Genomic DNA, 26,810 nt, shown 5'->3' with positions numbered 1-26,810 from the left:
GATAGGCTGAGGGGTGTCCCAGCTGTTTTCTGTGTTTGTGTTTCCCGGATGCGGAAGTCCCCTGGGGGGAGCCCACGTGGAGAGTCGGCGCTCGAGGATGGAGGGCGAGCAGAAAAGGTTCGATTCTGGGGATCTGCCTTCGTTGCGACGCATCCTGTGCGAGCAGGGTTTGCTCTCCCGGCCTGATGGATCCGCCTCGTGGGTGCAGGGTCAGCAGTGGCTTTTACCTCTCCGCCCCCTCCTCGACCTCCCCCCTGCCTAAATATTTATCCCCACCAAGCACTGGCAGGATTGCTAAGGTCCCCTTCGGCTCTGGCTTCCCTTTTAGTCTGGGGTTGCCCGTCCTGCAGCTAAATTTTCCGATCAGTGGGTATGTTAGTAGCTGAGGTCTCTTGACTGCGGAGCCAGAGGTTCGGGGTTCGATTCCCCCACTGGGCCTCCCTTAACAGGGGCTGGACTTGAGGGGCCCTTCCAGCTCTGCAGTTCTGATATATTATTACTATTATTCACAAATACCAAGCGCAGTCAATCAAAATTTAAAAAAAAAACATTGACTGGTATTATATAATAGATGCAAGTTTTAACAAAAAAAAACCTAAGTATAGGTGTAGTATCTATGCTGTGCCTTATTATTTCTTTTTTTAACTGGTCTGAAGTTGCTATTAAAATACACCTTCCCTGCTGTTACACTCGTCTTCCAAAATATTACTTTATCTGAGCTGTGGTTTAGGTCTTCTGTTATTCATAAGCATCCCTTGAATATTTTCATTCCGGTCTCGTTATGTCAGGAGTTAGGGGTAAAGGTGCGATAAAATGCAGTCCTAGATACAAAGAGCTGTTGTGACAGGGATAGGGAGGACACCGGCTTGCCTCGTTGAAGGGCAACGTTCCAGGGCTGGTCTACGATATACTCTTCTTACCAAGATGGGAATAAATGTCAATAGGATCAGTCTTTTCATTTTCCTGAAGAAAGCACTAGTAGGGGAAGTCAGGCCTTCCAGCATAGTGCGAGGCCATTACGAATTTCATTTCACGGTGTTTTCTTTCATACATCTTTCCCATCTCTCTGGGACCCAGCGGGAGGGATGTGTATCCTGTTTACGAGTTTTTGGAGCTCCCAGTTTAAATCTGAACTTTTGTGGGAAACCATAGCTTTGACTATGCGGACTTTTGTTGGCAAGGTGATGTCTCTGATTTTTAAGATGCTGTCTAGGTTTGTCATCGCTTTCCTCTTCCTTGCTAAGTAAAGGTAAAGGCTCCCCTTGACATTTAGTCTAGTCGTGTCCGACTCTAGGGGGTGGCGCTCATCCCCATTTCCAAGCCATAGAGCCAGCATTTTGTCCGAAGACAATCTTCCGTGGTCACATGGCCAGTGCGACATAGACACGGAACGCTGTTACCTTCCCACCGAGGTGGTCCCTATTTATCTACTTGCATTTGCATGCTTTCGAACCACTAGGTTGGCGGGAGTTAAGATTAAGCCTAAATAAATCAATGATGCCTGTTGTGTTTCTGTTTACCTCTTCTTTTCAGGTGACACCTCAGTGACAGCTGGCGTGTATGGGCCTTCGGAGGTCAAAGTGAGCAAAGAGATCTATGATAAAGCGACCTTGGAAGTTCTGCTGAGGCCCAAAGTGGGCCTACCAGGTATGGCCTTCATGTGTTTAGAAAAAGATTTATCCTAGTATCCAATTTATCCAATTGGTTTGGGAAGCTTTCCCTTTTTTGGACCACCACGAGTCCTGCCTGGGGCATTCTGGGAATTTTTCATGTTGGGTTTAAAGTGATGTTGCGGCACATCTGTTTGCTTTTTAATGTTTGTCTCTGTGAGTCATCGCCATCATCTTAGAACTGCAGAGCTGTTTATTTTAAAGAATTACTGGGTTGCTCAGTGGTTGAGGTCTCTGCTTGCAGACCCAGAAGTTGGGAGTTCGGTTGGGTCGTTTCCAGCTCTGTGATTCTAAGATGATGAAGAGGTTGATTGGGGGATTGCAGTAAATCGGGACTCTTCGGAATCCTGATTTGCTGTCATACGAACTGCATGCCGATATGCACTCAGCTGTCAGAAGTCCTGGGCTTGTCTTTCCCACCCAAAGGCCATGCACTGGGATCTTACCCCCTACAGTGGTGCCTCGCTAGACGATGAGAATCAGTTCCACTGAAATTGCTGAAATCATTGTCTAGTGAAAAGCATTTCCCCATTGGAATGCACTGAAACCTGTTTAATGCGTTCCAATGGGGAAGAATCATCGTTGTCTAGCGAAGATCGGCCATAGGAAAGCCGCTTTGCGAACCACCAATCAGCTGTTTAAATTGCTGTCTTGCGAAGCTTAGGTCCCAAAAACACCCGTGTTGTGAGTGCGGAGGGAGCTGTCAAAATCGTTGTCTAGCGAAAATTGGTTTGCGAAGCAGGGACCAAACATTGTCCAGCAAAGTTCCCCCATAGAAATCACTGTTTTGCGAATCGCTTTAGCGATCGTAAAAAGTCAATGTCTAGTGAAAACACTGTGATGCGGGGTAAATGTCTAGCGAGGCACCACTGTATTTGAAAACAACGGATCAAGCAGAGACGTCCAGCACTCCGTCTTGCCCGATGAGACTTAACCACTTTCAGCCTGTGACGTCAGACATGGTGGACAGAGTGCTTGACCGTTGTCGCTCCACCACGTCCTCCCTTGACCCTTGCCTGGCCTGGCTCATCAAAGCAGCCAGGCCTAGAACATCCGAATGGGCTACGGCAATAATTAATGGATCTGTCCAGGAGGGCAAGATCCATTCCAGTTGGGCTTCAGGCCGCGCCGTGGCACAGAAACGGCATTGGTCACCCTGTTTGATGACCTACTGAGGGAGGCCAAGGGGCAAAATGTCTCTGCTCGTCCTCCTCCATATCTCATCAGCCTTTGGTACCGTCGACCACGGTATTCTCCTGGGCTTTATATGTAAAGCTCTAAATGGTTTAGGACCTCAATATCTGGCAGAGCGCCTTCTCCCATGCAGTTCTGCCAGAGTCACTCGTTCAGGCCAGGCGGCTGAGGGGCCTAACGCCGAGGGAGGTCCAGAAGCAAAAAATGAGGAATAGGGCCTTTTCGGCAGTGGCCCCTCGCCTTTGGAACAACCTGCCAGTAGAGGTCTGCCTGGCTCCCTCTCTGAGTGTTTTCAAGGAAAAGCCTGGCTATTGGGGCAAGCTTTCCCTCCTGCCACATCTTAATTTCTTATACTTTCACCACCTTGGATCTATAATACGTTTTTTGTTTTTTTTAAATTTGTAAACCACCCAGAGTAGACCTTTGGTCTAGATGGGTGGGATAGAAATCCAATAAATAAATAAATATAGCCCTTAAATCTCCATCCTATTCAAATGTAAATTAACCCATTTTCTCCTCCGCAGAAAACAAAAACTTATAGAGTATATAATCAAAAGGTGAGCTGATCTACTATTTCTGTAACCAGGAGGTGGGCGTGTGGAAGCCTGCAGAGATGCCATCTGGATATCTTGTTCCTGCTGGCAGGGAGCTTGCAAATAAATAAATAAATGCTGCCATCAGGGGGAAACAAAAGAGATATTTCTTTTTTCCCCCTCCTGCTGAGATTTTCCGTGCCCCTAAACCGGAGCCGGAATGAGATGGCTTTGCCGTGAATAATGAAATTAACCAACAAAAGTACTTCTTTTTATTTCTGTGCAAACAAGAGTCTTTCCACCCACCGCCAATCTTTCTAAGAAGAAAACGCTGCTGATCCTAATTACTGGCTTTGTGGCTATTAACAGCAGAACGAAGAATGTTTTGGAGTGCGTGCATTCCTTCAAGCCCTGCGTGCTTAGTCCAAGTGCTTTCTGAAATGATGATGATGATCATAGAACAGCAGAGCTGGAAGAGACTCTATGGATCATTGAATCCAGCCCCTGTCATGCTGCTGTCTTCTTACAGGGTCAGTTTTGTGGCATTGCAGAAGTCTTCGGCGGGTGTTAAAGCGCTCCGTGAAACCTGGAAGCTTGCTTAGTTCTACCTTTGCTCGATAATGTCCAGAAGAGATCTGAGCGTTGGTTGCTCATTTCGCTTCTGGAATCAATGGGGTAACCGCATTTGAGTTGGAGCCACTGGGCTAGGATTCACTGTTGCCTGGACCATGGGTGGGCGCTCGTCAAGAGTTCCAGTAGAACAGTGCCTGCCCCGGATGGCATACCCTTTGGGCCCTTAATATCGGCATAAAGGAGGCTGCAGTGAACCGTGTGGGCGAAGGGCCAGGCTGAACCCTTTGGCCGTCCAGGGAAAGCTTGACCACTGAGTTCTTCCAGACGTCTAAACTGCCCTTCTGGCCGTCTGCTGCTGTTAACTCAAGGGAGACAGGCCATCGCAATCTCTACACACAGTACTTTTCTAGGCAAAAAGCATAGCAGCATGAAACCTCTGGAGACTCCAAACCGAAAAGAGCCAGCGGGGAAGAGGGACACATCATTTTAGGGACCACTTTGGAAACTGAGCAGTAGATCACATGAATCTCGGTTCAATCCAGTAAGAGAGTCCCTGTTTACAAAGTTGATTGCTTTGTGCCTCAGTTTCTCTCATGTTCTGCCTGTTTCTCCCTCCCCCCCACCCAGGTGTCTACGAAAGAAGCCGAGAGCAGATGATCAAGAAGACGTGCGAGGCCGTGATCCTAGGCAATTTGCACCCGCGTTCGTCAATTACGGTTGTGCTGCAGGTCGTGACAGATGCAGGCTCTGTATCCTTTTAGTGGGAGGGAGATATCTGTCATCATCATCGCGATTTTAGAACTGTAGCGCTGGATGGATCCTCCAGCCCCTGTCAAGAGAGGCACTAGTGGGGAATCGAACTCCCAACCTCTGGCTTCAAAGTCAGAGAGACCTTAGCCCCTGAGCTCTCCCTTTCTGTCCAGCGGTGTCTTTGCAACCAGGCCCTCATTTATGTTGCCAGCCAAGGAGCGGCGTGTGTGTGAGCCTGAAAGAGCCTCCTTCCTTTGCTGCCTCTTAGAAAGAGCGGCTTCTGTTCTCCTGCCCGTTTTCCCCCAGATATTCCAAGTCGGAATAAAGGAGCTGGAACCGAGCACTCGATGGGAGCCGGCAGGTGGCAGCAGAGCGCCAGAAGTGGTTTTCCGCTCTGCGGCTCGGTCCTCAGGAAGCCGGTTTTATCTCTGCAGTACACGGTGGCAGAAAGGCCATCGGACGGACAGAAATCACTCGGGTCGGACAAGCAATTTCCTGTTGAGCGGCGTCCGTTTTCATGTTAGATTCCCAAAGATGTACCTTAATCAGTTGCTAGTTTTGCAAAGCTGTGCCTTGGAGTCACCGAGGGTGGATTGAACCCCCGTTTTGGCTCCCAATCAGCTCGGGGGGAAACAAGGGCTGACACCAGGAAAAAAGTCCCTTCCTTATCTCTCTTTCTTGAAACGCCTTTTGCAACCTGGCTGGGATGGGGGGGGGGAGCCATTGCTCATTCGCCTTCTGGCGTAATCCCCATCAGTCCCCCCCCAACCCTCCCATCCATCATGCCATTTTAAGGAAGAGGGAGAATTAATTCCAGGGGGGAATTCCATCATCTCTCTCTGGGGGTTAGGATTAGTCAGAGGGGCTAACGGCTGCTGAGGCTGCTGATGGAATTTTGCAAGGAAGAAAGAGAAATATTGTACACGCGGCAGTGTAACGGCAAGGAAATCTTCCTACCAGCTCATTCCAAAGCGAAAGTCTGCTGTTAACTAAAACAGAGCCGTGGAGAGAAAGCAAAGCGGAGTGTGCCGCTCATATGCCATCTCATAGTGCTTAAATCTCTCTCTTTGGGTGGTGCACAATGTAATCATGCAGGCTACACATTGCCCCTCGCCCCCAGCAAGTTGGGTACTCAGTTTACCAACTTTGGAAGGATGGGAGGTTGAGGCAACCTCCACTGGCAACTTGAGGCCAGGAGCAGATGGCGGTTATGAGCAGAGTCTTCACTGCAGTACTGCGATTGAACCACCCTGCTACAAGGCTCAAGTTGGCAATATTGCAGCTGCTGCTGGCATGGTGAGGATGCTGAATGTAGATAGAAACCACGCCGGAAGCTAGAAACCGTGGACACTGTGCAGAAAGGAGATACAGGAAGAAGGAGGGAAAGGTTTACCTGTGGCCGTGCTGAGCTGTGTGGCTTTTATTTGAGGCGCTCTGTGTTTGCTTAGGGGCGGCTGCTCTTGCTAGCAGTGATCCTCATAGCATTCATACAAACCCAGAACCGTTAATAAATAGCAGAGAGCGAAAAAGAAAAATTATTTTCTGTCTGGTTTCTGCAGAAAGATGTTTCCTGTCTAACTGCAGCAATTCCTTCTGGAGGTGGAAGTGTGGGGTGATGGAATGATGGATGCTTCCAATGGGGAAATGGGCATGCATTTCCTTCATAAACCATCATCCTCCAGCAGCTAGCTCTCTCTCTCTGCCTCCCCATCTCTGTGTAATGCAGCTTAAAGTGGGTTAGATTTTAGAGTAACTGAGCTAATTTTTGCAGAACCTCGTCTAAATGGTGTATGAAGCCCTTTCCCGCATAGTTACGTAAAGAACAGGAGATTTGTGGAAAATGCTATCAGGATTAGGGAAATGTGTGTGTAGAAGTGAGTAGGGGAAGAGGAAGACGCGATGACTTGAGCTGTTTGGAATCCCTCCTGGTGTCCCATTCTTCTCAATCTGTACTTGATCATGGGAACTGGCGAGATCTCGGCTCTGCAGATCAGCAGCGTAACATACTTCTTTATTCATTTGAAATATCTTTTGCCCGGTACTTGGGAGATCTCTTGGAACAGAACTGGGGGGGGGGAAATACTTGGATGGATGCCCCTCCTCCACAAGTAGGCCATGGGGTCATAAATAGCATGGGAGAAGATTTCCTCCTGGTTCTGGAGCTGCGAATGTTTTATTTATGTTGCTCTGCCAACCCATGGCGTGGATGTTTCTGGCTGAGATTCGGTGTAGCATTTCTGGGTGGTTTTATGAAATCTGAATGTGGAGTTGGTTCAGAGCAAGGATTCCACTCTTGTTTTGAGAGCATCATCCTCTTTTTCTCTTGAAGCGAGGTTGAGTTTGTGGCCGGTTCAGCTCTGATAGGGAGAGGCAGAACCCCCGTGTTGGAAAATCAGTCATGCTCTGTTAATGTAAGTTCCTGGCGGTTCATCTCCCAAGTGCCAGCTGCAGGCTGGGTAGAAAAGTCAGTCCAGCACCTACACACCCTGCTGTTGAGTTGCTCTCTTGCAGGACACCGTCAGGGGGCAGATTGTTACGATTGTCTAGGTTTGGGACCTCAGTCCATGGCAGAATGTCTACTCTCCGTCTGTACGTCCCTGGCTGGGCAGCTGAGAGTGTTAGCCTTGAGGTGAGGCCCAGGGGGAGAAAATAAGGAACCGGGCCCTTCTCGCTGGTTGCTGCTCAGCTCTGGAATGAGCTGCCCCCTGAAATTTGCCTAGCCCCCTCTCTGGCGACTTCACGATTCCATGAGCCCTCGAAACTATTCTTCCAGCAAGTTTTCCAAATTATTCCATCTGAATAGCCGGCTGAGATTGCGGGCCTATCATCTTTAAACTACCACCGTTTTTTTTAAATGCAATGTTAGTTTTAATTTTAATTTGGACTTTTAACCACTTTGCAGCCTTGTATGTTTTTTTTTGTCATTGCTGCATCTCAGAGTGACCTTAGCTCTGGTCAGTGCTATAAGTGGATGGATGGATAGATGGAAAGACAGATTCATTCATCTTGTGTTGCAGAGTGGAAGTCTGATGTGGGGAGGCCACATCAGTTGGTTTGTCCCATTAAAAGGGGGGGGTCTCCCTTCTCGGGGTGTTTTGGCGCCCATGCTGAAGCTCTCCTCCTTCGTGCGCGTTGCTTCCCTTCCACGCGGAATAGCTATTTCAAGCACCCTGCCTCGCGGCCCACGGCTTAAACAGCGCCTGCCTGCCAGTGTGTCTCCTCTCCCTCGGCCTGCCATCGCTGCTTATCAGCCGAGGATAACGAGAGAGTTGACGTCCCCCTTTCCATCTGCTGAGCGTCCTGCTGATGGTGGCTGATTAACCTGGAAATGCCGAGCGCCAGGAGCAAGGCACTTCGGATTTTCTGCCTGACTTAAATCATCATCCTCATTGTCATCTGTCTTCTTTTTTTTCTTATTATTCTCTCTTTTTAAAAACTTTTCTTTCTGACCTCAAGCAAGAGGCAGCCTGGCAGAGCCTCCTCCCGTTGATCCACTGGGTTGAAGGCTTCCTCTCAGATCGGAAATAAAAAACGAGGATTTGGGCGGATTTGGTGGAACTTTTTCTCTCTCCCATCTGCCTTCCACCCTCTCTTGGGTGTCCCTTGGCTACTCTTTGCTCGGTTTGGGCGGTCGGCAGTGGGTGTTTCGAGTGACTTTGTGTCACCAAACGGAACTGCCTTCCTTAAAAATCCTTCGCTTACAAATCCCTTCTCCGGTCTTTTTCTTGAAGTCCTTCAAAGGCGGAAGTTCCCAACACTTTAGACGGCAGATTTCCTCCTGGTCTGCTTTGTCTACGTAAAACATCATTTACACTAAGCTGGCTAGACTCTAAATTCTCTCCAGGTAGTGGCTTGTTCCCACGCCAGAGCAAAAAATATATTTTTTTTCACTTTTGATTTGAAACTGCTTTGTGGTTTCCCCCACTGGTTGCTCGTTCCGTTGGTGAGCCCTTCTTCTCTCCACACACACCCCCTTTGCAGCTTCCTGCCCCCCCATCATCACACCCTTCATCTCCCCCTTCCCCCCCCCCACCGGTGTGGGCACATTGCTCTGGTCTGCCCTTCCTAATTCAACTGATAACTTCCCTCGGTATAGAAGCGGGGTGTTACAGTCAGGTCCTGCCTTTGGATAAATGGCTGGCTTTTATGGTCTTGCAGGTGGGAGTTCTTATACTTTTCTCGCACTACATGTATGTTGAGGCCTGAGGTGCAGATTCTGCTGAAGTGAGGGAAAGAGGCAGTCAGACGGCTCTAGGCATGGCACTTTTGGGGGGGGGGGGTTGGACTTGATCTCTCAAAATTCACTGAGAATTTCCTGAGATAGAATTCTAGGAGATGGTTCTCAGTTCCAGACAGAGAAGACTGTCCTGTTGTTCCTCAGATCGAACATGCACAGATTTGTGGGAGCGGTAGTTTTGCTCTTCCTCAGGTGCTCTAGAGGGCTCCTCCCAAAGAACTGCCACTCCCGTGGAGCCCTTGTGACTCCCCAGGCTGCATTAGGGCAGTTTGCTTCTTTTTGAGTTGAGGAGCATGACAGCCAAAGGCTTCAGGTGGGACTCTTCCTGAAGATCCCCAGGGTTCCCCATCTTGGTTCACTCCAGATGTTTTCTTGGACTGCACATCCCAGAACCCCAGGCCAGCACAGCTGGTGGCGAAGGCTTCTGGGAATTGCAGCGCAAGAACACCTGGGCTGCCCTAGGTTGGGAATCCCTGCCCCCCCCCATGGCTTCCCATCCACATTCCAACCAGGTCTGAACCTGCTTAGCTTCCAAAAGCAGAGGAAAGCCCCTTTGCTCTGCGTAGGAGATGAGCGTATCTGTTTTAGTCTCCCCTTCCCCTCTTTGTTGGGGGGGGGGTCCAGTGAGGATGATCAGAATAGAACCACCCTGGGCTTATTTTCTAGACTCCTAATCTGTGCTTCTTTCCCCTCCTTTCCGAGCAGTGGGGTCTGATTGACTGAACATCCTGGCGGTGCTTCGGAGAATCTCGCCATTGATTCTCTGATCATGTGAGATTGCTAATGGCCTTTCTCGAAGCCCTCGCCGAGCTGCGTTGTGCTGAGCGCCACTGCTAATGCAACCTCCCGCTTGCCCGGCCAGCACCTCTCTACAGCTGGCGGCCGAGCAGCCAGCGCGGCCCCTTCCAAATGTCTCCTTTCTTCTTTCCTTAATAAAAGCCTCTTACCCTCCCAGCTGTTAGCCAGCTGCTTGAACGCCACCTGCGTGGCTCTAATGGATGCCGGGCTGCCCATGAGCTGCTTGTTCTGTGGGGTCACGTGCGCCTTGGATGTGGACGGAAAAATCATCCTGGATCCCACCACAAAGCAGGAAAAGGTAAATACCTTGGTTATTCACGGCGGGGTGCAACTCTGAATTTGGAGACTTCTTTCCACCCCCACCCCTGAACTTGCCCCATGATGCACAGGCAACCCAAAATTAAACCAGACCAGGCATAGCGACTGCTTGTTCCATAATCCACCCACCTCTTTTGGGGGGTGAAACAATATGGAGTTGGGGGGGGGAGAACAAAGCTTTTTGTAATAAATAGAACCCATGCTCTTGGAAGAATCAAGGACCAGCCATTATTTTGTTATTGTTGAAGTGTGTAGTTTGGGCTTTTTCCCCCCCAGCGGGGATGGTCCAGGGGCTGCTGAAGATGGTCCAGGGGCTGCTGAAATACCCCGTTTCCCCGAAAATAAGACCCAACCTGAAAATAAGCCCTAGTAGGATTTTTCAGGATGCTCGTCATATAAACCCTACCCCAAAAATAAACCCCAGTGAAGTGAAACCCTGCCCTCCACCCTTGTGCAGCAACTTGAAGAAGAGGACAGGACTGTATGTGTCATGAAAAAATAAAGCATAATAAGCCCTAAGGTGTTTTTGGGAGCCAAAATTAATATAAGACCCTGTCTTATTTTCGGGGAAATGCAGTAGGTCCGTGCGGGGGGTGTCATTCTCACCTTAAGCCTAAAAAGTAAAAGCGAAATAGGGGAAGATCTGGAACCTCCAGGGTTCTTTCTGTCTCCTGCCAGTCGTCCCCCAAGAAATGTGCTCTGGATCTGTTCTATAAACCTTCCCATCGTCCCCTGCCCACAGGGCTGATGGCCTCTGGAGTGCATTTGGAAAGCTGGGGTACTGGAATCGTTCACCCCGGGGTCTTCTGGTTCCCACCAGGCAGGGAAAGGACCCGTGGCCTTCCTGGATCTGTTTTGCTATTGGGTGTGTTCGTATTCGAAACACTCCGGGAGGCCGTGGAGGGCCTGGCGTGCTCTGGTCCATGGGGTTGTGCAGAGTCGGACATGACTCAACGACAACAAAGGTTCGTGTTCTAGCACAGTGGTTCTTAACCTTTTTGAAAGAAACGCCCCCTTGAGCCATTGAGGAAGTTATCATCGCCCCCCTCCCCCCGGTGATATCTTTTTATTTATTTATTTATTTATTTGTTTGTTTGTTTGTTTGTTTATTTATTTATTTATTTATTTAAGACACTTAAATCCAATGACCCCTGAAAGCAAAATTAAATTCCAAGAAAATGAAATGCCCCCAAAAAAGTAACATTTAATGATTTAGTTGCAAGTGAATTTTAAGACGCAAAAAGAAATATGAAAAGGGCATAAAAACAAATGCAGGAACTAAAAAGTTCAAGACAAAAAGTCTGAAACTAAATTAAAATTGGAGGAAAATATATATTCATGCACACTGTAAAAAGGCTGCAGCCATCTTCACTGGTTTGGCTTGCTCCAGCGCCCCCCTACCGCCCCCTTCTCCAGCGCCCCCACACCGCCCCTTTTCGTTCTACCGCCCCCCTGAAAAATGAAATCGCCCCCTGGGGGGCATTATCGCCCACGTTAAGAACCACTGTTCTAGCAGATCTGTGCTCCGTCCGGGCGTCATCCAGTCTCAGGCATAGCAAAACGGATGTAAGCCCATCGGCGCACCTTTCTCGGCTCTGCTGAAGATCCACCTTCTTGCGGCCTGGCAGAACAGTCTCTCTTCCTCTCTGGCCGCTTCGTCCCCTGTCTCTCCCCCCCCCCCCCCCGCCGCCTTTCCCTAATGGTTTTGCTTATTTATTGGCTGCTGGATCCCATCCATCGCCATCTGCCTGTTCCACCTCGGATGCTCTTCAATCAACTGCAGTTTGGCTCACTCTCCCTCTGGACTCTCTACTGCGTGCCAAGAGCAGTTACCTTCCCGGGAAGCTTCCCCCCCCCCCCCACAGCGAACTGTGCGTCCAGATTTTTTTCTACACCTTGCCTGGTAGGCAAGGCATGTGTGGATTCAGCAAAGTCCAGTCATCTTATCTAGCATGTTGTGTCGCCGGTCAACTTTTCGGAACCCTCCCCTACTTGAAGCAAAAGACAGCCTATCTCACTTGTAAGATTCTGAGTCCGTGGGAACGTTGGTTATTTTTCAAGGATGTTGGCAAGTTTTTGGGTTCTGAATCTTTGGTACCCAGTTCCAACCCCAAGTCTGAATCCCTATTAAAAATAAGCTTTTTTCCCCAGGAAAAAAGGGAAGGATTGGCAGGTTCTGAGTTAAAAACACACACCCTAAATTGAGTCACTGGTGCAACTTAAGCGCAACTTGACTGCGTGTCCTGCATCCTGAAACCGCATCCCTAGTTATTTCAGGGGTAGGGAGATACGACGATGCAAAGAGCATAGAATAGGCATGTAGAATTTTCTCCCCCACCCCCAAAATAGGCAGGTTTGAAAACTCTGGATACTTTTCATCTCTGTGTTATATAACGAACAAATGGTTTTAGGATTTGCCTCGCCGAGACTGCCTGGCTAAAATGCAGAAGGTGAAACTAATTATATGCCAGACTTAATTTGATGAATAATTTGCTCTGCGTTTTGAAGACACGTGCCCCGGGTAAATTGGTTCCAAATGTAAATGGATCCAGAGTTGCACCTTCTGGAATTCTGTTCACAGGGAAACGTGACTGAAAAATCTCTTTAGGGCTGTCTTGGGACAATTAATACCTGCCTAAGGCCAGACCTTTATATTGCAATTAAGGAATACTTTTAAATAATAACGATGTCCTTTGTCCCCTTGATTTTGGTCATAAACCAGATGGTTAATGATGAATCTAATTATTTTAGGTGATTTCCTTGAAACAGATGATAGGTACACACAGCCCTTTCCCGGTGCTTCTTGTTCATAAATTGATTCATACTTCAGATAGGTTACAAAGTAAAAGCAGTCATAGAATCGTAGAATAGTGACATTGGAAGGGGCCTGTAAGGCCATCCAATCCAACCCCCCTGCTCAGTGCAGGAATACAAGTTAAAGGATATCTGCCAGGTTGTTGTCTCTCAAGTTTCTCTTGAATATCTCCAGTGTTGGAGTGCTCAGCACCTCCCAAATTCATGGGCTCCGTTGTTGTACTGCTCTAACAATTAGGAAGTTTTTCCTGATATTCAGCCGAAATTTGGCCACCTGTAACTTGAGCCCATTGTTGTGTGTCTTGCTCTCTGGGATGACTGAGAACAGATCCTGCCCTTCCTCTGAATGACAGCCTTTCAAGGACTTAAAAAGTATTATCCTATCACCCCCGTCGTCTTCTCCCAAGGCTTAACATGCCTTGAGTCATAGAAACAGCTCACGAACAAACTCAGTAAATCAGCGGTTCCGAAGCAGAAGCTAAAGTATGCTAAATCACTGAACATTAAAACAGCGGCAGGAAGACAGCAGAACTTAAACAACCATATCCGATTGAATCAGCAAGATTCAGAGAGCAGAAAATTGAACAGACGGCCCAGGAGAGTAAAATATTCTTCCCTAGATGACCGAGCAGAAACAATGCAGGTGCCAAGTGGATATTTTTGAGGAAAGTGTTGGACCAGTTAGAAGGCTATTGCAGAGGATGGCATCTTTCTGAAAAGCCTTGACGGAGGATGAAAAAGTAAAGATCTGGCCATCGTCCGTAACACTTCTTCAGGTCTTCGTCGTTGATCTTGCTGGCATCGGCTGCTTCCAGAAGTCCATGGAAAGAGCAAATCCATTTGCGCATCTTGGAGCCCATCCGTCATTTCTCTCCCTCCCACAACAATTTTTTTCTTTAAAAAAAAATGTAATTTTTTTACTGGCAAAGTGCCCATGCGCCCTCTAGTGGAAACTTTAAAACTTTTAAAAACTACTCTTTAAGTTTTGGTTTTGGGTGTTTTGTTTTTTAAGGGGGTTTGCTGTCCGCCCAAGTCAGCACTTAGATCTAAGCAGGTGTGTAGGGTGGAAACATTGGGTGATCAGTACCTGCAGTGTGAGTTGGAAAGAAGGCTAGGTGGTATCTTTTGGTGCAACTCTGTTGTACAGTTTCTTACCATCTTGGCAAGTTCATACCCACCAGGTCTATAGAGCCTGTGTCCTGAGCACACTCCTGTACTGCAGTGAGTCCTGGACCCTTTGGGCACGGCAGGAGAGGAAGCTGAATAACTTCCACGTGCGTTGTCTCCAACGCATCCTGGGTATCACCTGGCAGGACAAAGTTCCAAATAGAGTAGTCCTAGAACGAGCTGGAATTTTTAGCATGTATACATTACTGAAACTGCGATGTCTACGTTGGCTTGGGCATGTCGTGGGAATGGCTGGATTCCAAAAGATCTCCTGTATGGAGAATTAGTGCAGGGAAATCGCCCCAGAGGGAGACCACAGCTGTGATACAAGGAGATCTGCAGGCGGGATCTGAAGGCCTTAGGAATGGATCTCAACAGATGGGAGACCCTGACCTCTGAGTGTTCAGCCTGGAGGCAGGCGTTGCATCCCGGCCTCTCCCAATTTGAAGAGACCCTTGTCCAGCAGGCCGAAGTCAAGAGGCAGTCCCAAAAGCAGCAAAACCAGGGAGCTGGGCAGGGGACAGATTGTGTTTGTCTTCCGCATGGAAGGGATTGTCACTCTCGAATTGGCCTCCTCAGCCACACTAGATGCTGTTCCAAGTCCTCCGTACAGAGCAAGTTACCATCGTCTCTCGGGACTGGAGAATGCCTTCTGAACCCACCAGGGTTCTGGAGATCATCTTTCTGGCTATTTTAGATTCCTGCTGAATTTCCAGCTTGGAAATGAAGATATAAAAGGAAAGACCCTGAAACATAATAATAGATTACCAGCCTTTCTCTTTTGCCGATTCTTAATTATTCCTCAGCCTCTTGGAAGCCCTGGCTCTGTTCCAGAGTCTTAGGAATGCCAGCTCCTGCCCTTAGTTTGTTAATTTTGTAACTCCTCTGGTGCTTACAGGGGCTGTAGTGGGCACAGCTAGATGACCTCAAGGGGATCCTGACCGTCTTTCTCCCTTGTTGCAGGAAGCTCATGCTGTCCTGACCTTTGCCATTGACAGTGCCGAGAAGAAGGTCTTAATGTCGACCACAAAAGGGACGTGTTCAGTGGAACAGGTGAGTGTATGGCCTGGCTCACAGTGGGTGTATCAAACCTCTCGGAACTCGAAATTTGGGCCGATGTTTACCTTTGGAGTGGTGATATGCTTCAAAGTCCACCTCGGATAACCTTTCAGAGGCAATTCGCTACATCTGGGAAAACATATATGGTGTCTTGGATTTAACACACGGGAGAGGGCCTTCTCTGCGGCTGCTCCCAGACTTTGGAACTCCCTGCCACTGGAGGCCAGGCTGGCCCCATCTTGGCTGTCCTTCCTCAAGCAGGCAAAGACCTTTCTTTTCAGGCAAGGTTTCCCTCAAGGATGGGCTGCCTGATTGGGGTTTTTGAGTGGATGGGTGGTGCTTTAGTGCTTCGAATATGCTTTTGGTGCTGATCATGTTTTTTTTTTTATGCTATTGTACTCATTGTTCCTTTTAGTATTGTCTCCTCATTGTTGTTGATCTTAAGTAGTGTCTTTTGATTGTTGTGAGCTGCCTTGGGTCCTTTTTAAGGTGGGTTGAACCTATTTTAAATAAATAAGTAAACTCTGGGGTCCACAGATGTGAAGGGGAAAAGAGCCGTTTTGCTAAGTTAGGCAGAAAATCAAATTAATGCAATACATCAGGGAATATTTTTTAAGAGAGTCCAGTCAGCGATTGTGAGGACCCATTCTTGGCTGTTCCTAGGCATCTTGCTGGAAAGCCCTCCTGCCTGAGGCAGGTAGATTTCTGCACAAAAGCCATTCTGCCAGAGGCAGACATTGAATTCCTATCTAAGTCATTTAATTTATTGGGTGGCGCTTCTCTTCGCCTTTCTCCAAAGTTGGGTTTGAAATGCAGAGGATATTAACTCTGCGTGATTTCCCTCCCCTCTTCCCAGTGGCAGGGTGCACAACATCCTGAGGTGTGTGTGGTTACCACGGAAACAGAGGCCTGGATGAAATACCCCATCTCAGCACCTCTCGGGGGTCCAGGCCCTGTCTTTACCCTTGCCAGTGAGAGCAGCTGTCCGTAGGGCTTTTTATTATGTCTTGTAGTTTTTTAATCCCCCCCCCCAACCAAAAGGGGAAGCTGCAGTGACTAGAACTGACAGTAGGAAGTGGCAGTCTTAGGGAAATCAACCGCCTTTTCCCCAGCGAGAGGATGGACCAGAAACATCAACGGCAGCTGTAGAGGCTCCAGCTGACTCCATTATGGCTGTCGACGGTGTCGGAATTCATTTAAAGGACATTTCTCACGTCTGGTACCCCTTCGTCTGCGCACGGTGATGACTGCTTCCGGGGTTCGATCCCTTCTGGGCAAATGCTGTGCTGTTTTCTACCCCCTGTCTTCCAACACACCGATGTGAGTTGGGTCACCAAAGCATCTCAGTATTCTCCATCGGTGCAGCCCAAATGGCTCCCGCCCGTTTTGGTACGAGACTTCAGCCGGTCACGTCGTCGGGCGTTATCGGCATGAGTCGGCCTGAGCATCCATCCCCAGGCACGTCTATTCCTCTCGCTGGTTTTGCCGCAGGGGGAGAGGAGTGGGATTCATCGTCATCATCCTACCACCACCGACCCAGGAGAAACAGACTCCGTTTGGCAAAGCTTCTTAATATTCCGGCCGGAGGTGGCGGTGTTGTTTCTCATTACCGTTGCCGCATCTTTGGCAAATGGCTCGGAACGCCGAGCCCGTCCTGCGCTAACGGACCGCTTGCGAACGCTTATGTCCTATTGAATGGAGGTGGCAGCCAGGCGCCATTAATTAAACAAGTGTTTCTGTCGGGAGGTGGGGGGGAGGTCTTTGGTTTCGTGACGAATTCTAATGGGTTTACAGGTTTAAGAGAAAAGGAAAGTGGCAATCCTTTTTTGAAACAAGAACAAGGGGTTCAGCCTTCTTGAGGTTTGTTGTGACCGGTGTCAACCCAGCGCCTTCCAGATGTGCGACGGCTTCTGCCTCCCGCCCTCCCGGACCCACAGGGCCTGCCTTTCTGTGCCTGCCTGCGGGTGGCGGAGGTCGTAGCCTGCACATCTGGGAGCCCCAGGTTGGTCGGTTGCGTGTGTGATGAGACGTCTCTGCCCTGCGTGTTCCTTTCACGAAAGAACAAGGGAAGCGGAAGGTAATTATAACACAGCCGTGGGCGGCGGGTTATTCATCGGCTTCCTTACACATCGCGCCCTGTGAGCCAGCGTCACCCTGGGGTGGTCGCCGGCTAGTTGGGAAGGCAGGACTGAGAAGGGATGTCGTCCTGAAGAGGCGGAGGTGGCTTCACGTGTTTCGTAAAGCAAAGCCAGGTGTTCACGTGGATGGGAGAAAGCATGTGCAAGCGAAGAAACGACATATGCATGTATTTGAAGGCTGCTTCTGTCCATAGCATATCGTCATAGTCTTGTTGGTTTCACTAGCCCATTCTTTGCTATTGATCAGGGGGTTGTTACTGCGCACTATCAAGTTACTTCTGACTTACGGCAACCCAATGTATGAGTCTTCTTCAAAATGTCCTGCCTTCAACTCCATTGTTCAGCTCTTCTAAACTCAAGCCTGTGGTTTCCTTTAGGCATGCAGTCCATCTCGTATTGGGTCTTCCTCTTTTCCTGCTGCGTTCTGCTTTTCCCAGCATTATTGTCTTTGCCAGAGAATCCTGCCTTCTCTTGAGGTGCCCAAAGTAGGACAAGCCTCAGCTTCCACATTTTTTTGCCTCCGGAGATGGTTCAGCCTTGATTGGATGTAGGACCCCCCCTTGTTTGTCTTTCTAGCCATCCAGGCTGTCCCCAAAACTCTTCCCCGGCACCACTTTTCAAACAGATCAGTGTGTTTTTTCCTCCTTCTCCTGCCAGCTTTCTTTCTTGTCCAGCTTTCACACCCGTCCATGGGGATCGGAAATGCAAGAGTGTGGGCAAGCTGCAATTTACAGTTCAGACTCTTCTCTTTGCGGTTTCTCTGGTGGTGAGGGGGGGGGACATCCCAAAATCCATGGGCTATAAGGGCGTCCAAGCCGCTGTCTTCTACCGGCGTGACCTTGTGCAAGCAGATAAACCCCCAATTCTAGTATTGCTCCTTCCCTCCCCCTACCTTCTTCCCGGCCTCCCCTCCAACACCTCTCGGGAGGTGGAGAGTGGCGATGGATGGCCCACAGAGCTGGCATCCATTCACCACTGTCACATGCCCTAATGGGAGGCCATTTGCTCTCTTGCCGAGAGCAGGAGGCGGTGGGAGCCCAGACAATAAATAAGTATGATTTACCTCCATCTCCAGTGTGAACTCACCCACAGCCTCTGCTGCCTTTAAACACTGGGACTGCCTTTGGAAACCCACTGGGTGGGGAGCAACGGGAGTGGGCTGTTTCTTATTTTTTTGCAAGCTGGCAATCCCTCCCCACCCCTTAAACCCCCCAGGTGGCAGCTCCGAAGGGGTGGCCTTTCCATCCTTCTTCCTCCTCGCCCACCCCCACTGCTTGCAAAGTTTTCCTCCATCAGTCCTCCGGAGCAGAGCTTTTAAATTTACTTGCTGAGTGATTTGGGGGTGGGAGTGGGGAACAGAAAAGCCCTCAACCCGGAAAGGAAAGGAGGGGAGAGGCTGCCGTAGCGATGTGAACCTCAGCAAGTAACGCACATGGACAAGAGCCATGGCTTGGAGGGGGGGACGGGGTGTCTCTTAAATCGTGCAGGCTGTTGCTGTGCGGTGCTCTCCGTCCAGCAGTATTTTGGAAGAAAACATCTCTTAAAGCTGTGGCTTTCTGCCCCACGAAACGAGTACAGTGGTGCCTCACTAGACAGTTACCCCGCATGACAGTTTTTTTGCTAGACATTGACTTTTTGTGATCACTACAGTGATTCGCAAAACAGTGATTCCTATGGGGGAATTTTGCTAGACAGTGTTTTGTCTCTCCTTTGCAAACCGATTTTCACTAGACAATTTTGACAGCTCCCTCCGCGCTCACAAAACGAGTGTTTTTGGGACCTGAGCTTCGCAAGACAGCTATTTAAACAGCTGATCGGCGGTTCGCAAAGCGGCTTTCCTGTGACCGATCTTCGCTAGACAACGACGATTCTTCCCCATTGGAACGCATTAAACAGGTTTCAATGCATTCCAATAGGGAAATGCTTTTCACTAGACAATGATTTTGCTAAGCAGCGATTTCAGTGGAATGGATTATCATTGTCTAGCGAGGCGCCACTGTAAATGAGTTTCTCTTAGATCTGTGGGAAACTATGGAGAGAGAGAGAGCGAGAAGCTGAAATCCTGCTTTGAGTGGAAACCGAGATGCAATTTTCCATCCACTCCTCCCTGCTGTGATTCTTAAGGGCAAACGTGGGTCCCCATCAACCCAGCAAGCGACCGTGGGTCCTCCCCCCCCAAGACTACAGCAGGGGGATGTGTCTACCCTGGAGGAACAGATGGGAAGTTACGATTTGGCTTACCCCCACGAACAGGATTTCAACCGAAGACTTGTTCGTTTGCTGTTTGGTCTAGAAAGAACCTCAAACTTCCAAAATAAGACAGTAAAGGACTTCGCTTGGCCAGCATTCTCGTTGAAAAGCAGTCTGTCAGGAAGGATTTGAACGGATCAATTCTGCCAGAGTTGTTTCTCCCATTGACTGTTAGGGCTCCCAGCCTTTCCTGACTCGGCACCTTCTGGAGATGCTGAACTACAGCTCCCACCGTCCCCAGCCAGCAGAGATGGGAAGGGGTGTAGGACTGTCATTGAATACGTCTGGAGACCATTCCTGGTTCAAAAGGTGGACTGGAAGACATAGTGTGTGTCTGTGAGTTGCAGTCCACCAGCTTCCGGTCATTTATCTGTGCTCACCACCGGCTCAAGTTTAGAGAGAGGCTGAGTATTAATTAAATGAGAAACTTCCGCGAGGAGGGCATGCGCTGTGCCACTATATAGCCCGTTATTCTGAGGCTGAACACCTCTTCTTAAGTTCTCGATAATCCCTCCTCCAGTTGCGTCTTGAAGAAGTGCAAAAAGCATCGCCACCAGGACCCCTCAAGGGGGTTCGCCAAAGTCACGCCTGGTGCATCTTTTGAAAAGTCAGGCGCCGTTGGCAGGAATGCAGCCAGACTATGAGGATCCATATTTTAAACGAAGAACCCTCATCCCGACTTAATTCTCTCGGCTGGTAACCTTATCTGTCGCTCCTCCTTGTCTTCCTTTGGACTGGCGTCTCAGCCCGTCCCCAGCCCCCGGGAAATCTTGACAAGCCATCTGAAGGAGGCCAGGGAGGAAATGAAAACCACCCTTTTGAATTTCCCAGATAATGGCTGTTGAACGAACTCTTAGCAAGCTGGTCGGTCCGAGTCTGTTTTGCTTTTCATTGGCAAGCCGTGCGATGGCTAGATTTAAGGACTAGAGAGAGAGAAAGAGGATTCATCTCCTTATCTTCCGTTGCTAATATTACATCGCCCTTTGCTTCCAGTCCATGCCTCCTCATTTTCAAGTCCCAAGCCTTGAGGTTTATATTTTAAATAAAATAAGTTAATTAGTAAGTTTAGATGGACTCGGGAATTCTTAATCTGGGATCTGTGTAGAAAAAAAGGCCTTAAGCATGATCTTTCTGCTCCTTAAAGCTTAGTATCGCAGGTGTCCTGGGGAAGGCAGAAGGTTTACCTTCTTTAAAACGTCTGCCTCTTTTGTGTTTTCCAGTTCAGAAACTAATTTCCCCTTTTTGCGGCAGGAGGGAAAAAAATCAGGTTTCTGGGTCTGATAGTTGCTAAGAGAGGCTTGAAAGTAGGGGAGATAAAATCGTAAATCATATTGATTTAAATTGTGATTTAAATGACAATTTAAATTGTAAGTGATTTTTTTTAAAAAAATTTAGATCCATTTTAAAAAGTCAAGTCCGCCTTGCTTGAAAGCGTGTAAGGGAACAGCAGCTGAAGCCTTCAAACCGACAGGGCTGTGGAGGCTTCCCGCCCGTTGCGTGTGTGGTTGCAAGGTGCCGCAATTAGGGACAAATCACACAAAGTGTGAAAAAAATGTAGCACAAAACCGATTCCCCCCAGCATAGCCCTTTGCAAAAGGAGGGTGCAAAATAAATCAAGGCGTGGAGAGAGAGAGAGAGAGAGAGAGATGATTCAACCCAGCCTGATTTCCCTTGCCTTTGTGTCGAATTTCGGTTGCCTTAATGCAGGTTTTCACTCTTTCTTGAGCATCAGTCCTGGTCTGCTGGTCACCTCGTGGCTGGATAGTTCTCGGATCAAAATTTTTACGGAAAGGCTCTGAACACAACGAACGGGCAAGGGGCAAATTCTTTACCTCTCCCCAAGGAAGGGAGGCTTTCCGAGAACAGCTGCCCTTTGTCATCGTGGCCTTAAAAAAATAAATAAGAAAAAACAAACGGGCAGAACATGGCGAGGGTGCGAACGGGCCTTTATGGCTCCCGGCGTAGCCCGGCTCGGCGCATCCTGTTCTCCGCATCGGTTGGAAAACGGATGCAACGCTGGATGAGGCCGGAGGGCAGAACTCGGATTCCCGATTTGTCGCCGTCTGTCTGCACGCCGCCTTCGGTGTTGCCAGTGGTGGCGAGGGAAGTCGGCCGGGCGGCTGTCTGCCTGCGAAGCCGTAGCTGGACTCTGCCCCCCCCTCCCGGCGCACGGTGGCTTGGCTTGGCCCGGGCTGGCACCGGCCCCCGCCAGTCCGGAGGTCGTAATTGAGTTGAGAAAGACCTAAGCGGGCCTGATAGCTCTTGACAGTCCTCGCCGGGTGGCTTGTCTGCGACAGACGAGTTGCTGAACACTCTGTGTGCGTCTTTCTCTTTCTCTTTGACAAGTTTGGGAGCTCCCCCTTGCATATAAATGGACTCATTAAGACATAAGGAAGAAAGGGGGAAAGTTCGCTTGCTCTTTGCTTGCCCCTTGGCTTCACAGAGGCAGCAGGAAAAGGCAGCACGTTGGTTTTAATTGACCCGAAGTACTGTAGCTGGTGGGTGGTTGAGAGGGGGTGGATGGCCAGCTTCTTGCGTCCAACCTTTTTCTTTTCTCCCCCCCCCACATCTGTTTGGAGCGGAAGTCTTTCATTGCTTATCCCTTCGATAAGCGATAAAAGTCTGGCCTGCCTCTTCCTCCCTTCCTGTGTCACCTTTCCAAGCTGGCCCTTTTTTGTTTCTTTTCTCTTTCTCCATACTGAAGGATAGGGGCATTGTGCCCTAGGACAGTCCGTTTTGGCACCCAAGACCTTGAATTTGACAAGGGGCATCTCTCCTTTCCACTGTGATCAATGCACGGTCATAATAAACACTGTAGGGGACCCCCCATGTCCACGTCTTCACGTATCCGCAGTCTGAAAATATTACAAGCAAACTAGAAATATGGATTTTCAGGATGTATTTACCAAAAGTGGCCACTAGAGGGAGAAAGAGATGTAGTCTTGTATTCGCGAAGGCTTTCATGGCCGGGATCTAACGGTTGTTGTGGGTTTTTCGGGCTGTTTGGCCGTGTTCTGACAGTTGTTCTTCCCAAGGAAGAACAACTGTCAGAACACGGCCAAAGAGCCCGAAAAACCCACAACAACCATCAGATGTAGTCTTGTTGAAGAATATACAGCATGGCCTCTGGCTCCCTCTAGGGACCACTTCAAGTAATACATCGTGAAAATACATATTTCTGGATATTGTCTTTTACCATGCTATGTATAGTTTGCTACTATCCACTGTTTTCAGCAACTGCAGGGGGGAGCTTGGAACCAGTCCTCTGCGGATACAGAAGTCCTACCGTAGTTAACCATTTTCTGCTTTTCCGTGACATCTGGAATCTGTCACCTTGGGGAGAAAAGTGAACTAGAAGGATTTAAAATAAATAAATTAAAATAAATTTGGGGCCGTGGCCTCCTTCTGCCTAAGAGTTGGGCTCTCCCCCCCTATTGAGAGCCTCCGTGTATAACGGCCTCTCCTTTCCTTTCTCTCTCTCTCTCTGCAGCTCCAGCAGTGTGTTGCCGCCTCGCAGCGAGCCGCCGACACCCTTTTCCAATTCTACCGCGATTCCGCTCGCAGGAAATACTCCAAGTGGTGACCCCGATCGGGAGCAGGAGAGACTGGCTGGTGATAGGGGGACGGGAACACCCCCCTTTCCTCCTTCGGGCACCTCCTTCTCTCCAAAGGACAAGGGGGGGGGGTGCGGTTGGACCGTTCTGATTTCGGAAAGCAACACCTGTTGTGGGTCCGTATTGCATGATGTCCAAGCAGCCGGGTGCTCTGCCAGCGAGCCACCACACCTTGGGCACTGCCAGCTGCCCCTGAGTGCCAGGAGACGTACACTCCCTCCCTCCTCTTAATGTATGGATCTTCCATTTTTGTTATCATGGCTGTACATAGTTTATTTCTCTCTCTCTTTTTTTGAACTCCCAACAAAAATCATCTGCACAAACCGTCTGTCTCATCAGTGGACGATCTCATCTCTGGCCTTGTTCTCACTGCAGATGTTCCTTTCTGATGTCTTCGGCCTGAAATAGTCGTCGGGTAATCGTTTAAAGTTCATTTCCTCTCTTTTCATCTCCCACGAGAACCACTGGCGCCTTGCTAATTAAAGGAAAGGCGGGGAGTGGGGGGGGGAACCCCTCCAGCTTGAAACCTAAGGCCATCAAGGGCTGTCCAGAATCCAGAATGTGATCCCGGGTGGTTGAGCTTCGCTGTTCCTTTGTGAGCTAGTTCGTAGAAGTGGTCGGAGGATCCAGCTGAAACCCACAAGACCCGGGTTCAAATCCACACACCTCCACGATGCTCAAGGTGTGATCTGAAGCTGGCTGCCATATCTTTGCCTAACCCGGCTTCTTAATTATTATTAGTCACTTATTAGCATTTATTAAGGTTTAACTAGCCTCCCTACTTTGAAAGCCCAAAAGCATGTGTATGCAACCATGAGATTGAATTGGGGGATCAGTAATTAAAATCTGCCCCCCCCTCTGTATGGGACCATTTAGTCTTGAATCCAGATCAGGACTGAGCATCCAGCTTGGCCATAAGATATGATGGGACTTGTAGTTCCTCAGTACCTTTCTACCAAAGTTTCATAGCCAATGAGGACTAGAAACCTACTGCTTTAAAATAAGAAGAAGGGAAGGGGTCTCCAAGATGCAATCTCATATTGGGTACTCCAAAATTCTGTGCCGGCACACAGCTTCCGCAGGGTGAAATCCTGCACTTCGAGGGCCAGTTGGGCCACTGACTTGTCGTGTGGCTTAGTCACATCCCTCTTCCCCATTCAGTCCTTCTCTGTGATGACCTCCGGGGCTGCCCCCCAGGGTGATGCAGACCGGCGGGCTTCCTGGCACCCCTTGCTTCTGGCCTCCCTCCCTTCCCAAACCCAGTTCCGGCCTCCCTCTTAACCTTCACCAGCCGTCTGGCTAAGAAGCAAACCCCCTCGATTCTGATTAACGAGCCTGATTATCTTGATGAAACAATCCTTTTTCTTCTCCCACTTGACTCTTTCAGAGGTTTTCATCCTTTTGCGATTCAAACCAGCTGCCCTTCCGGAACACCCTGGCGGGTTTCGGGCAGGCACCGAAAAAGAACCACCTTTTTTCTCTCTACCACCTTCTTTTCCTTTCAAAGACGGCGTGTCCTCATCTGCCCTCTTCTATAGCAGAAAACTCCTTCCGGTCTTTCCCCGCCCTCTGCTTCCCATCTCTTGTAATGAATATGCAATCGGACCCTACTAGCTTGTTTCTTCACTCCTTTTACCCCATCTGTTCAGCGCCCTGTGCTCCACGGCCTTGCAGGGAGGGGGAAAAACAAGATTCTCATTATTATCCAGAATTGGGGTGTGCGCGCATGCGTGTCGAGGGGACCCTAGCAGAACCCTGTCATTCAAGCATTTTATTTTCTATTTTTTTGCAAGGGGAGAGCAGATCACGGTTGAAAGGTGCCTTTTGGACCCCTTGCTTTTCAATTAAGCTTTGTTTTGGAATCTCTGTTCTGTCTTTTTCTGCCCCAAAGGTCTTCACGCTCCCAGATTTCGCTGCCGCGTTGGCTTCCCAGATGAAGGAGCCATCTGTGTTTTTGCTCATTAAGCGGGGAACGCTGGAGCTGGCCGCCCCCCCCAGTTAGCCTTCCTGCCTGTGCAAACCTTCCTGCATCTGCCCCCCCAGTTTAGCCCCAGCCCACAGCTTCCACCCACCCACCCCCAAAGCCTAGGGTGCAGATACTAGCTTCTGCTGTCATTTGTGGTACGGCTAATTCTCATGTACTGCCTTTGAAGCCTGACACAGGATTTGAGCCGGGCGGCAGCAGGGAGGGGGGGGTGGCCGCCTCTCCGAGAGATGCCAGGCCAGCCTCTAAAATCTGGTCCCGTCAATCCCCTTACAAGCCTTAAGGATCCCAGATCATCTCTCCAGGCAGCTAGATCTGGCCTTTTCCAGACAAGCCTCCTCCTGGAGGGTCAGGTTCTATTTTCCTTCTGGTTCTGTGTTTGGGGGCTGATGGGCATTGTAGTCTTTCTCGCGCACATCCGGCGGTCCCCAGGTTCTGTCCAGCCTAGGTGTTCGTAACCAAACAGCCACATTTCTAGCTGTGGATGGACTGAGCCTAGAACCTCTTAGACCGTTTCTTGCGACAAAATCGGTTGGCGGCTATTTAAAAAAAAACCCTGCAGGGGCCCAGGAGTTGCTACCAGCGAAGCTGCAACAAAATGTGGCAGAGGAGAGTGCTCCGGTGGCCTATAGTAGCCCCTTCCCCAGAATACTCCCATGTTGTTTCCCTTCCAGAGCGCCACTTAGCAGCCGGTGGTTTCTGAATGCACACAGTTCTGCTTGGGCTTTGCCAAAGAGGTGGTGGAAAGCCGCTGTCCTCCCCCTCCCCATTCCTAACAATTTGTGTGTTGTGTGTGTGTGTATTCTTGCAAAATGGGTGCTGCTTCAACTTGTGAATGACTCCCTCTTGCACAGAGGTCGGGTTAGGTTGAGTCAGACGTTTGGCGATGCCGGCCGAGCCGCCTGCCTCCAAGAAACGCCAGCCCTGCAGTACTCCCACGGGAGCCTCGGAAATCCAGTTCCTAAGGGCTAGGCGGAAATCCCCCACCCAGGAAGGACCCCTGTATTCGCCTGCGGATGCTGAAAAACGTGGGTTACAGTAAAATCTGTACATAACACTGTCTCTGGTTCCCCCTAGTGGCCAGTGGTGTTGATGTCATCATAATCTTAATAACAGAACGGTAGAGCTGGAAGGGACCTTGAGTCCATTCCATGTCAAGGAGTCCCAGCAGGGAATCGAACTCCCAACCTCTGGCTCCACTGCCAGATGCTTCAACCACTGAGCTTTCGAGGGAGAAATGTATCTTTCCGACAGTGTTAATATTTTCAGACCGTGGATAAGTGAATCAGCGAATACTGATCCTGTGAATACGGGGGAGTCTTGCTGTATTTGAATTATAGATCACACTTTCCTCCTTCTTGGTGCCTTGGCTTAAAGTATCTGATCTAGGGCTGCGTTTTCAATCGGGTTATGATTTTTGTGCAAGGAGGCGAAAAAGGAGGCCACCCGCCTTTTCATGTAGGCGGCCAGCCTCCTCCTTCACTCCCCCATTTCTTTTCAGAAGAGAGAGATGGGATGAAATTGGAGCGGTCATCCGTGCGAATCCAGATGCCTTTCCTCTTCTCTGCCGTGCTGATCCAAACTTTAATTCCTTTTCTTGAGAATGGGCTGGAATTCTCCCGCTTGCCCTGCGAATGCCCGTTTCCCTTCCTCGAGGAGTCTGTGCCATAACATTGGTTTACACGAACTTGACTAGGGCCCTCTGTGGGTC

At 49.3% G+C, this 26,810-nt stretch overlaps 1 protein-coding gene across 1 annotated transcript; it reads left to right on the top strand.

Moving 5' to 3' along the window:
* The first annotated feature begins 35 nt into the window (after positions 1-35).
* Positions 36-23,543, top strand: EXOSC5 (exosome component 5). The gene is made up of 6 exons (XM_020810861.3): positions 36-209; positions 1,534-1,647; positions 4,598-4,719; positions 9,913-10,053; positions 15,018-15,107; positions 22,992-23,543. The coding sequence occupies exons 1-6, from the start codon at positions 98-100 to the stop codon at positions 23,082-23,084; spliced, it is 672 nt and encodes a 223-aa protein (XP_020666520.3). The 5' UTR covers positions 36-97; the 3' UTR covers positions 23,085-23,543.
* The last annotated feature ends 3,267 nt before the right edge of the window (positions 23,544-26,810 follow it).

This window comes from Pogona vitticeps, chromosome 9 (assembly GCF_051106095.1).
Source record: "Pogona vitticeps strain Pit_001003342236 chromosome 9, PviZW2.1, whole genome shotgun sequence".
NCBI lineage: Eukaryota > Metazoa > Chordata > Lepidosauria > Squamata > Agamidae > Pogona > Pogona vitticeps.
This window is presented reverse-complemented; position numbering and strand designations above follow the sequence as displayed.